At 28.1% G+C, this 13,193-nt stretch overlaps 1 protein-coding gene across 1 annotated transcript in view; it reads left to right on the forward strand.

Moving 5' to 3' along the window:
• Positions 1-13,193, forward strand: part of LOC129968735 (cellular tumor antigen p53-like) — a 43,008-nt gene that overhangs the window by 12,093 nt on the left and 17,722 nt on the right. Inside the window, exons 5-9 of the mRNA XM_056082929.1 lie at positions 3,394-3,472; positions 5,240-5,423; positions 5,523-5,633; positions 10,365-10,470; positions 12,072-12,217. Of these exons, the coding sequence (XP_055938904.1) occupies positions 3,394-3,472; positions 5,240-5,423; positions 5,523-5,633; positions 10,365-10,470; positions 12,072-12,217 (626 nt within the window). The remainder of the gene's footprint in view (positions 1-3,393; positions 3,473-5,239; positions 5,424-5,522; positions 5,634-10,364; positions 10,471-12,071; positions 12,218-13,193) is intronic.

The raw sequence follows: 13,193 nt of genomic DNA on the forward strand, positions 1-13,193 counted from the left end.
TAGCATGCAATTAAAACTGTTCAATATGTTCTTAAGTGAATAGAGTTTTGAATTCTTAGGATATTACATAATGTTGTCAAAAACCATTCATACTTAGAATACTTAAAGTGATGCTTAGAAGTAAGAATGGGTGTTTGGTCACATTTTGGGATCACTTTTCAGCATTGCAAGAAATGACTTCTTTTCTTTCCCCTTGACTTTTATTTTATCCAATCAGAAAGTTTTTGGAATGGAGGGAATCAACAGTTCACTATTTGAATGCAATATATAAGGATTAGTATCTCTGTGAAGATCATCACTTCTTTTTTTATTTTTGGAATCTTTTAAATATTTTTTTGTTGTTTTTGTGTTTTTATTAGCTATTTAGATTTCATTTTTGCTAGTATTTTTTCCTTTATTATCAGGATGGTGACTCATTTTCGCTAGTTCGAAATTGCAAGACATTGATAAAAATGAATAATAATAATAATATTTTTATGTAATTGGCTGGAAAAAAATTATCTTAAGACTTGGGGGGGGGGTTGAAGTATATAATGAAAAAGTATAAAAAAGGCTGATGTCAGTAGAAAAATATTGTGCATTCTTAGCAAAGACTGTATTACGGTGAATTGGGATTTGGGGCAGTAGCTGACCATATAAAAATAAAGAAGACATAGAGTAGGTATTTAAAAGAATACAAACTATTTTTTGCCAAGTAATTTTTTTTCAAGCTGATCAACTTGAGCACCAGCAATAGCAAATCTTACTCCTGTATTAATTAATGTCTTTCATTATGATCAAATTTCAAATGCTGATTCCTTAATTTTGGATATTATTGCTCAACAGAGGATCATTGTTCTAATGAATACTTCTAAGGTCTTACTTCAAGATTAAAAAAAAAAAAATCTTTAAATTATTTATCTTTAAGTAGTACATTGTATAAATTGAAATGTTATGTTATAAAAACATTTTTCTGTGAGACACTTTGAAAAATTTATAAACAGTAAAATTTTTATTGAATTTAAAAGAAGAAAATTAGTATTATTGCAGTACTTTTACAAACAATAATATTAGAGTGATTTCAGTGTTGGCCAGATATCTTTCTCTCTTCTGTAGATAGTTATGGTAGAGCATCTGGTTTCCTTAAATGTTATAATAGTATTCTCGGAAAATATGTTTAAAGAAATTTCAAAACATCTGGGAAAATCTTAATATGTATTTTTATTATTCTTATGTATTTTAACAAACTCTAGCACTGTTATGACAAGAATGATATTGATGTTATCATATCCATAATGGGAGAAAAAAAAATTTGTTTGTCTTTTGACGGTCGCTTAACAACTAAATGATATTGTTAATGATACAAAATGGCATTTTTGAGATATGTCCCATATTAAATTTGAAGGATGTTTCTCCAGTTAGAACCAATGATAGAAAATGATCAAGTTATGATGTTGCATTACGAGTATCTAATCGAGGCGTTTGTTTTTTGTTTGTTTTTTTGTATTATCTTAGTAGCAGTGACAAAACTGTGCATTTTTTACAAAATGCTTTGTTTATAAGTATGCAAATATTGATTCAAGACATGACTCAAATGAAGCAAGTGCTGAAATTATCGCCACAAAATGTGACAAGATTTTTTGAGAAGAAATTGCCTCAGGCATGTTTTTTACAGAAGTGCATCTACTCAGTTGATTGAGCTGCTTGAGAGAAAGTAGTTAGTTATATTAGCTGAAAGAATTAGAATGAAGCAGTTATAAAAGCTGCCATTTTTTTTTTTTTAACAAATGTTATGATAAACACTGAATTTGACGATGCTTATGAACTAGAAATTCACCAGCTTCAAGTTGATTTATAGCTGCCATCTCCTTGTTGTTGATTCCATTAGATTTATTCCCACAGACAATGCATTATTCACTATAGAAAAATATATAAGTCACGGTATGATAGTAAAAGCTATAATAGTTGTTTTAATGGTCCAAAAGTTGAAGATGTATTTATTCTAATATCAGACCATTTATTCTAATTAAAGAGCATGATAAAAGTTCTGAATGAAGGAATATTGAAACAGGCTATTAAAATACAAAATAATAAGCAAAACATAGTTTGCTTTTGATTTTTTTTTAAATGTATAATACTATTAATAGTGACATGTAAACATTTATAATAATTGAGAAAATGCTACCAGAAGACACTTGCTGGGATGAAAACAATAATGGGGAGGGGGGGGGGTAATAAAGGACATGCTCTCCTATCAAAGTAAGCAATAAAAACATTTTTGAAAGTGGGGAAAACCAGTAGGTTGAAGTTTAAGTGAAAGCTCAAATTTTAGGCTCAAAAATTTAAAAACAAAATGTTTAAAAAATAATGTATAGTTTTCATGACATGGGGTTTTTTGTTATTCTTTCATAGTTTTTACAAATCTTTTTAAAAAATTATTTCATTTTTCATCAGTTAGATTTTTAAATAATAATTCTACAATATTTTTGATATTTTATAGTTTTGAATTCAAGCATCATAGATGTTCATAAATTCAAGATCATAGGCCTGTTACATGGCATACATCAAATCTACAATGCAGTTTCAATAAAACTTTTGTATTGTCTTTATTTATACTAGCAATAGTATTGACTTTCTAATCAGTGTTGGTAAAAACCAATGCTTTGTTAAAATAAATGGAATGAATCAGTTGGATATGGAAGTACATAGATGCTATCTTTATCTAACTCTATAAAAAGGAATTACCTGCAATTTGATATTGTGGTCAGGATAGCAAATTTCTGTCTCTACAGGGTGTGGCTGTTTTTATCATGTAGTCGAATATTACTTATTTTTCTACTCCAATGATTAACACTTATTTGAAAACTTACACCATAGTTTATTTCTTTTAGCTTAAGATAGATATGCAGTAAATGGTTTGCAAAAATATCAGTTTTCAACATTTGATGTATTCTGTTTTACAAAAGGAGAATGTATTGAACTTTTGCAATACTCGCAATCAAAATTTAGATATACTACCTCTTAAAGTGTCAAATAATTACAGGAAATGTTTGTGAAGTAGAAAAAAGGTTTAAAATGAGAGCATTCATTTTGACCAGCCTGTATGTAAGATTGTAAAGACTTATAGAAATTGAAATAAATTTATTTGAAATATACTTTTAATTTATATCTTCTGCAGTAGAAATTTATCAAGATCTTTCTTTACAGGATGAATTTTTGCATTTTTATTAAATTAAAATTGACTTCTTAATATTGTTTTATAGCATTGTGATTTAAAAAGAAATGAATGAAAATAAGTAGAATTCAAATTTAAACGTGCTCTTCCCCTAAGTCTAAATTTGTTTGGTTTGTTGATAAAATTAGGAATTTCATGAGAGGAAATATTGATAATTATGAAATAAATATATATTTCAGCTCAAATTGGCATGGTAACTATGGTTTCAAGTTACTGTTTGGACACCAAGAAAAAGTTAACAAACATATCACTTGGACGGTAAGTTTCTTCCTTTTCTGTATTTACGTTCTGTTAAATGTTTCAGAAACAGTATCTGGATTTTAAACAAGACAGTATTTATCAACTTGGATATATACTTTAGAGGATGGGAACATGCACTTCTGATTTTTGAAATTTCTATTATAATGGAAGAAAATTTTGGCATTTTCATGTAATAACTTCTGAAAACATTATTGCATAAAAATTATTTTTGCATCATCTTAAAATTTAAATTTATCTTTTTAATCATATCAAGTTTTTATTTATTTATTGATTATTATTATTATTATTATTTTTTGCTCTACTAATTGATGCCCTAAATTATTCAATTTTCAAGTGTGCTTGGTGAACTGGTAATACATATGCATGATATTTTTAGAATTTGTAAATTACTAGTATTATGCATGAAAAAATGCACTTTCAACATTTCAACATTGCTCTCAATTTTTTCTCTTCACAAGGTCATTTATTTTGAAATGTATAGTCCATCTAAAGATGTCATTATCATTAAAGCTGTCACATTCAAATATTATATTGAGTGCACATTTAATGTGATTTCACATTGAAAGTGGAGGTAAAGCATGCATGCCATTAAAACTGACATCTTTTATCTTTCAGTCTAGTGTTCTATCATCACTATGTACTTCATCTAAGAATTATTGCAAACAATTAAAACTGCATTATTTATTTTGAATATTTAGAAGCAGTGGAAGAGATTTGCTGTCGGGGAGGGGGGTGCAAGACAAATCCGACATGAGACGGTTTCTCTAATTTGGCTTCAGAATAACTCATAATAATTAATTTTACATTTAATTAAAGAAAATAAATTATTATTTAGCTTCTTTTCTATTCAAATGCTGATTCTTTATTTCATTGCTGAAACTTTACATATGTATTTGTAAAAAAAAAAACGTTCTTCGTTTCTTTTGTTGACCATGATAGATTGTCAAGATTTGAGTCTCTGAGATCCAATTTTTGAAAAAAAAAAAGGCTATATTGCATTCTAAATTGTAGTGTATAGATAGAATCGCGTTTGCGCCAGAATGACGTGACAAATGAACAAATGCATGCTCTTATTATTTTATATCAGAAGCTATATAAAATGTAAGTTGAAACAAAAAGTTTTCTAAAAGAAACTTTAGAAATCCAGAATAATAAATAAAAAAAAAATTCAATATTTTTGCCAGAAATCGATATTTTAGCGTAGTTCCCTATCTAAAATATTTGTTAAATAAGGATTGCAATAACAAAGCAGGAATTCAGATGTTTAGAATCCAAGGAGAATAAGTGTGTTCTCAACAAAAATCTGTGATAAAACATGTAATCTATAATAAATCTTAGCTGAAGGCTAAAAAATAGTCGGGAAAAGTGTGTCATCTTATTCACTTTCCATCTTATTGATTATTTTGCAAAATATAGTATAAATTATATGCTGAATGAACATTATAACATTTAAATCGAATGTCTGTGAATTTGGACTGGACGATATTGACATCCATCGCATTAAATTCTCAGTTGAGCGATCAAAATTTTGGAATCAGATGTCTGAAAATCTGCAAATATAGTCAACAATAATCACATTCCGTTCATGGTCACCCAAAAATTGTAGGCAGAATGCGATATCTTATTAATGGGATTTTATTGGATGTATTGCTAAGCCGACAGGGAGCAATTGCCCCCCCCCCTGCTACATTTACATGTCAATAATTTTTTAGAAAAATTTTCAAATTGGAAAAAAATGATTTAAAATTTCCATTTTTATTTCAGTATTCTCAGGTTGACAACAAATTATATGTACGAAAAGATGCTGTTTGCCCTTTCAGTTTTCAAACCAACACGTTGATGCCAGATGATGTCTTTGTGCGTGCTATGGCTGTCTACAGCTCTCCAGAGCATGCATCAGTAGTCGTAACTCGTTGCGTTAATCATTCACAGAAAGAAATATTAGAGGGTGATTTGTTGGTCTGCTTTCTTTAACTTTCTTTTTTTCTCTGCAATATTCCATTATAATTATTTTTTCATGAGTTACAAATTGGTCTTAAATTTATAGGAAAAAGAGAAGCTGAGCATCTCATTCGCTCTGACAGTCATTTAGCACAATATGAAATTGATGTAGAAACTAAACGTCATAGTGTGGTTGTACCATTTGAAAATCCACCAGGTAAGTGTGTTTGAAACAAATTTTTGCTTGTATTTCATTACTTAAATTGTATTAAAAATTTAAGAAAGTTTTGATTTGAGGGTTTTAAAGTTTTCAATTTTACTAAATGAATATATATATATAATATAGTCTAAAAAAAGCTAAAAATTCTTTTTTTTAATCTTTATTTTAAAAAATGGAATGATGATTGAACTTTCAATTCATTATTTTTGTTTCATCAATGGTGCAGCAAAATAGTGTTTTTGTTCAATAAATTTCATAAAAATAACATCTTTTAATTTAGTTAAATTAAAAACATATGTACATAACAGGATTTGATAATATTGATTTGTCCATCATTTAAATGTTTATCCTACCACTTAGCCTAGAATTTTTTCCTTTTCTACTATGCATACTAATCAAATTGTTAATGTGCCGTTTCTTAGAAAACTATTAACAAATTATACAATAACTAATTAGACAATGACTTGGAACAGATTTCTGGAAATTAGGAAGAATTTACTCTTTGACATGAAATGGACTGGATCTGAAAACTGTATTAAGATTCATTCACCTTTTTTTCAGATATCTGATATACATTTACAGAAAACTGCTTGCTGTATTAGAAACTAGGTAAAAGTATAATTATGGATGAACAATTGTTTATCATATCGATTGTTTTGTTTCCTCGGTGTCAGCCAGATAAATTTGGTATTAGATTTTGAAATTTTGGCTTGCTATTGATGTGCAATCAAAATATTTATTCAACAGATATTCCAGTTTGGGCAAAGTTAAAGCAAGGCACACTATAGTACGTTTTTTTTTCATTTGAGGGAATCTTGGATGGGTGGAAAAAACTGATAAGTAACAACTGATAATAATTTTATTTTAATTCTTTAAAAGTATTGAAAAGAAATCAGGACCACAGGAATAAGCTGTGTTGGCACAATAAATCATTGAAAGAAGCACCTTATTCACTCAGAAAAATGGAAGATGACCTCTATTCTTGCAAGATTGCAACACGTAACAATATAACCCTTACTTCTTATGAAAGGGTGAAAGAAATGCTCTTTTCATAAGTATCCTACTTGTAGTATGCTGATGAGAAACAGCAATGCCCAAACATCATCATCAACAACAACAACAACAAAAAAGAAGTTATGAAATTTTGTAAATCGAAAAAATATGGTTTTAGACCAGATGGCCAATAAATTCTTAGTGCAATCTTCAATAGTTAGCTGGTTAGTTCAATTATTATTATTATTTAACATTCTTTATTTGGCTGTGATAAATGTTTAGATAATTTACTAGGAACCAAACTTTCTTCTTTTAACTAGGAGAAAAATAGTGCTTGCAAAACCTCTTTCCATTAATAAAAACATTGTCAAATAACTACTTGTATGGAGAACATTGGTAAATACACTAAAAAAATATGTTTGTGGAACTTGTACTGCTAAAGTTCAAGAAGCTCATTGAAAGTCTTGTAGTGTGTACAATAAAGATGAAATAAAATTATAGTGGTTTCATTAATAGAATAATTATATTGTAACAAGTAATAAAGGTAGTTTTTGTATTAATTTTAAACAGAAAAGATCTGAAATCTAACAGGACAGCTTAAAGCATTTCAATAGACGATATTCACTCATGGGGAATTATATAATCAGTCTTAGGGAATTTGCAGTGCTTTTAAAGAAATTATTTTAAATTAGTTCATATTAGAATTTAAATAAGTTAAATGATTCAATCTACAAGGTTGCCACAGCATCGGGAGAGCTGGAAAGATATAAGGAATTTAAAAATCACCTAAAAAAAATGGGAGAAAATGCAGAGAAATTTGAAAATTTCCATAAAATCTAGGGAAATACTGGGAATTTTAAGTAAGTGTGAGCTTATTCAGAGTAGATAGAGAATTTAAATGAACGAACTGCTCAAAATTTGTATTTAATACATATTAGACAGATAAAAATATGAATCCTGATTTAGCTTGAATGGGTTGGAGAAGTTCTGCAAAACTCGTTTATAGTGTACTGCTCACTTAGTAAGAAGATAATGAGCTTAAGTAATATTGGAAAACAGATATATATTAATCCTATAAAAGAGGAAAACATACAAAATTGGATGCCAGTTCAAAACATCATAATTGATATAGGACCTTATATCTAAAAGAAATGCAGGAGAAGATGATATTTCAAGTCTGAAAATAAACCGATTTCAAATTCTGTAGTTCAAGAACAGTCAACTTTTGTGCGTGTTAAAACTTGATGCTTCACATTTGTCCTTTAATTCGTTCAATGATGGAAGTATTTTCATATATGTTCACTGAGAGTGAAATTGTCAGAAATTTACTTTAGATTGTACAAAAATGTTGTACGTTATATGTTGTGGATTAGTTCCATTTTTTCAGCAACCTCTGGAAAAATCTTTAAAAAAATTTGTAATATGCTTTCACAAAACTTTGGACCACATTTCAGAAAAATGTCAAATGGGTCTTATTGTAAAATTGTGGTGTGAATCAACCATATTGGTGTGAATCAACCGATAAAGCCTCCAGAAGATAAGGGAATTCAATATTTGTTAGATATACCACTGCTCAAGAATTGTTTGAGAATTTGAACATGCATCAAATCAGGATGTACATTTACTTTTACAGATTAGTATGGATTGATTAAATGTAAATATGTGAAAGGATTGATTAAATGTAAATATGTGTGTCAGTTTTACCATCAAAACTGACTGTAAAATTCTAGATCTAAGTACTTGTGGGCTAATCCATTGAGCATTTCAGTATGAACATATATCTATGGAATGGGAAGCAGATATTATTCTAAGAGCAATGTATGGAATATTTAAGGTAGTCCAGTTATAAGTATTGATTTTTGGAAGTACTGGTTCTTCTGATTTTCATTGAAATAGTGTTCTTTTCATTAGGTAGAAAAAATCGGTGTTTTCAAAATTACACTAAAGTTTTTTTTAATAACATAACGAAATACATAATTTCAATTTAAACCAATTTTCCCCACATCTGCCATGAATTGCCTTGTTTCAATTCACATTTATTGAAGAACCTTGCTTTTCCCACTCATTAAAATTACAGAGTATTTTTATTTTATTAAAACTAGCACATGAGTGCTGTTCGCACATTTCTTCTTACATTGCATATATGTACGGGGAAAACACAGGGAATTTTTCTTTTTCCAGATTTGAGCAACAACCCTTTATCCAATGAAATTACCTAGAAATAGAGAAACAAAAATGTTTCATTATCAAAAATCATTGCAGCTTAGATGGGATGAGTTGTAGCATGTACTATATTCAATGGCATTTGAATACTTTTGCCCTTTCTGTAGAGAAGAATAAAGATACTTTTTAATAAACTGTTTTTACAGTAAGACAGTAAAGCTTTTTTAAATCATAATATATGGAGAAGAATAATATGATAATACTGTCCAAATTAACTGGGCAAAAATGCTATTAACTTTTTTCTATTTATACAGTAAAAATTTCCTAAACCCTGCCATTACATATTGATACTTTTCTCACTGGCAACTTTTATTACTTTCTTATATACATAATATAAAAAAATTATGTTAGTTATCTAAAAGTTTGAACATGCAATTTTGATGCATTTCCACCTCCCTCAGTACACATTTTTGGAAAATGTCTGACTTTATGAGACAAAGATAACTGTAAAATGCTTTGGTAGATAAAATTTGGTTCACAAATTGATAGAAATCTATGAATTTAGCATCTAAATTCATAGATTTCTATCAATTTGAGCAAAATCCATTCAGAGGAAGTCTGTCTGTTCGACTGTTTGAATATAAGTTAACACGATGGCTATGAAATGAAGAGAGCTGGAGAGATAAAATTTGTTGTAAATTTAACATTTGTTGTGTAGACATCAAATATTGAACCAAATCCAAAAAGGGCCTGACTGTCTATCAGTATGTAAGCTCATAAACATATATATATGGGATAGCTAAAAAATGCAATGATTTAAATATATCTAATTTGGTATGGGATATTGTGATTATAAATGTAGTCATGTGTTAAATTTTTGTTTCAATCAATTGGGAAAAATGTGTTTAAAACAAATTCGATTTCAGATGCTATTAACTGTATGCAAGGAATTAATCACGAAAAAGTTCACCAAAGATGCCACTATATATTCAATAAAAAGGTTAAATTCATGCCAAAGGGAAATATGTCGTAGCTATTGAACGCCAAGTCATTTTAGAGGATAACACCTATATTAAAGAGTATACAAAAAAAGCTTTGAGGAAATCACTCCCGCTGGTTTATCATAGAATTTGGTTCATAGGCAAAAATGTTAAAATAACTTCTACCAGTGATCATTAAAGCTCCTTTTAAGTGGCAGGGAAATCATCTCATTAAACTTCATTGAAATCTATTATATTTTTCTTTCGCTAGTTCCTATATTTAAAGACAATAGATGGAATAAAAGAGAATAAAAGGTATATACTTTAAAAAATAACACCAAAATTCAAATTGATTTTAATAACAAATTCAATTGAAATTAATAGTTTCTTTTTTGTTCTATCTACTGTTCAATTATCATTTGATGAATACCATTTATTTGGAATATCTTAAGATTATGCTTTCAATTTTTTTAAGTAAAAAATTATTTACTGCCACAATTGGTGTTTATTTTGGAATCCATTATAATCTTTCAAAAAGTTATTTATTTTATAAGTAAAAATAATTTTGATTTAAAAAAAAATCTATTTTCAGTTGGTCAGAGTTACTCAACCTACATCTTTCGATTTGTCTGCTTTAGTTCATGTTCTGGTGGTCCAAATCGCAGACCTTTGACTTTGGTGTTCACTTTAGAACATGGGTGAGTAAATTTTATTCTTAAGAGATTTCTTACTAAATCTGCTGAGATTAATAGGTCCTGGTAAGGCATGTCATTGGTTGAATATATTCTGAATAGGCACTGTGAACTAAAAGATGCTAGATCTTGCCCACACGATTTATTTTCACATTTAAGTTGAGGGTGGCACATAAATAAACAATAATATACCTGCAGCACTGTGCAGCCATGGATACAGAATTCAAACTACATTCGTGTTGCTATTCACAAAAAAACCAAATCATTGGTAACAGAAATAAAACTGGTTATGAAGAATGGGAATTCTAAAATAATTTTCATTTCCTGAATTTACATTTTCTGAATCTTTTTGAAAAACTAAAGTAAGAAACTTTTATTCATTGCATTTGCATATTAGTTAAAAAGCATGTTTTTATTAAAATCTTTGGGGAAATAAGAAGCAATAACATATATATATATAATCTGACCATTTCTAAATTCTGGTATTCTTTTCTGTTAAAAAAAATTGATCTAAAAATTTCAATAAGAAAATGACATTGTTCTGTTGTCGATTTCTACCACTTTGCCAATCTTGTGATGATAGTCATTCTTAACTGTTTTAGTTCTTAGTTTTAAGAGGCTGCGAATAAAAATATTCTATGTCAATAAATATACAGTGTGTTAGTGCTAGAGGAAATTTTTCTTTCCATCTCAGCCATGTCAAATTTCATTTGCTATTGCATATTAAAAATCAGATGCAAAATTTTGGTCTTTCTGTGCATTTATATCAATGCTAATGTAGATTCAGTAATGATGCATCCATTGAAATTAACTGGTAATTTGTTAATTTTAAGAAATGCCAGAAAAAAAAAAGCCAGATTTTTGTTATTAATCTTGCAAAAGTTGACTTAATTTTTTGGAAATGATAATTTTTTCAATTTCTAGAATCATTTTATGTTTTTATCAAAACCAAAAATATTTACAATAGAAGACACAATGTTTCTGAAATAAATATTAAAATTGTTGTGTTGTTGCAAAAAATATTAAAATTTCAAGAATACACATTTAAAATTAATTATTTAAACATTTTCAATAAAATCTTATTATAAAACAGAAAACATCTTTTGCTTAGAAAATATACAGACTCTTGTATGCATGAATGTAAAAAGGTGCCTAATTTTTTTGGTTAAGGTGCTTAAAAAAATGCTTAATTTTTTTCAGCAATTTTATCACTATGCACCCAGTTGAATCAAATAATTGCTATGTACTGAAAGATGAGAGTTCTTGCACATACAATGGTTAAGATGGAAACAGCACATAAATGAAGATACAGGAAAATATACCTGGATACAGAATTCAAACTACAGCCACATAAAAAACAAAACTCGGTGGCATCAGGTTAACACTGGTTAAAAGGAATAAACATAGGAAAGAAAAGCAAATTCATATTAAAGCATGATGCCAATTACAATTTTAAAACACATGGATTAGTCTCAATTTGTAATTTTTTTTTTTTTTTTTTTGGTATTGTTAAAATATCAGTTGTTAGAATTCTCAAGATATGTTCTATTTTTTATCATTTGATTTCTTAAATGAATTGAACTTATTTCTTGTTCTGTGAAACCCAGGACCAATGTGCTAGGACGGATAGCTTTAGACTTAAAGATTTGTGCTTGTCCTGGACGTGATCGGGACCTTGCTGAAAGAGAGAAGTTGCCTGTGTCTTCGATTTCTGCTCCACCTCCAAAGAAGATGAAAGTGCACGACTCTAGCAGTATGTAAATTTGCATTTGCATTATGGATTGCTGGAATATATTTCATTGCAACTTTTTTTTAAGTGGAATTGTAATGTGACTGAAGTATCAATATATATAACTTGTGTTTTAAATATTTTTCCAAATTAGGTTAGAAAAACGTTTTGCATCCTTTTTTCAAATGTATATTTTACTAGAAGTTCCAAATTAAAAAATAAATCGGGAAATGGATTTATTAAAGGGAAATAAAAGGTGAAATGTTTTGTCTAGAATAATTACTAAGGTATATCTGTACTTACAAGCATATGGGATAAATTAGTAGCATTTATTGGAAAAAAAATTTTCATTAATGTGCTTGAAAGCAAATTTTATTTTCTACTTTTTATGACATAATTTATTATTACCTAATTTATGAAATTTTAAAAAAAAAATTTCGAATTCAATATCTCTTGACTTTACCTGGAATCAAGATTTAATCAAATTATTAATAATTTAATGATAATTAATCTTTGAAGATATTTAAACTACATATTTGAGTATTTGTCAGGAACACATAAGTATAAAAAGTTAATATATAATATTAGTTTAATTTTATAATCTTGTAATTTTTTAAAATTTATTAGCACAGTATCTGTTTTTAGCGAAAATATAAAATTTGTAATTTACATATATCAAAAAAAAAAAAAAAAAAAAAAAAATCGGATTATTCACTTTATAGAAATTTAGTACTCAAAGCCTTGAGTATAAAGATAAATGTGCTGTAATCTAATTTTAGATCTAATCTGTTGAAGGCAAGGTGTCCATCCTCTTTGCTGTGTTAAATAATTTATGGCTGTTGTGTGCACAGAAATTTTATTATAAATTGTTAATTTTTATCAAACATAATTCACTGGCATTTTTTCATAAGTAGAATGTAACATTGTTAGCAACTAATGAAAATCAAACTTTTATTGATATTCTAAACCAGACTATAGAAATGAAAACTAACCACCATAT

This window comes from Argiope bruennichi, chromosome 5, assembly GCF_947563725.1.
Source record: "Argiope bruennichi chromosome 5, qqArgBrue1.1, whole genome shotgun sequence".
In the NCBI taxonomy this organism is placed as follows: Eukaryota; Metazoa; Arthropoda; class Arachnida; order Araneae; family Araneidae; genus Argiope; species Argiope bruennichi.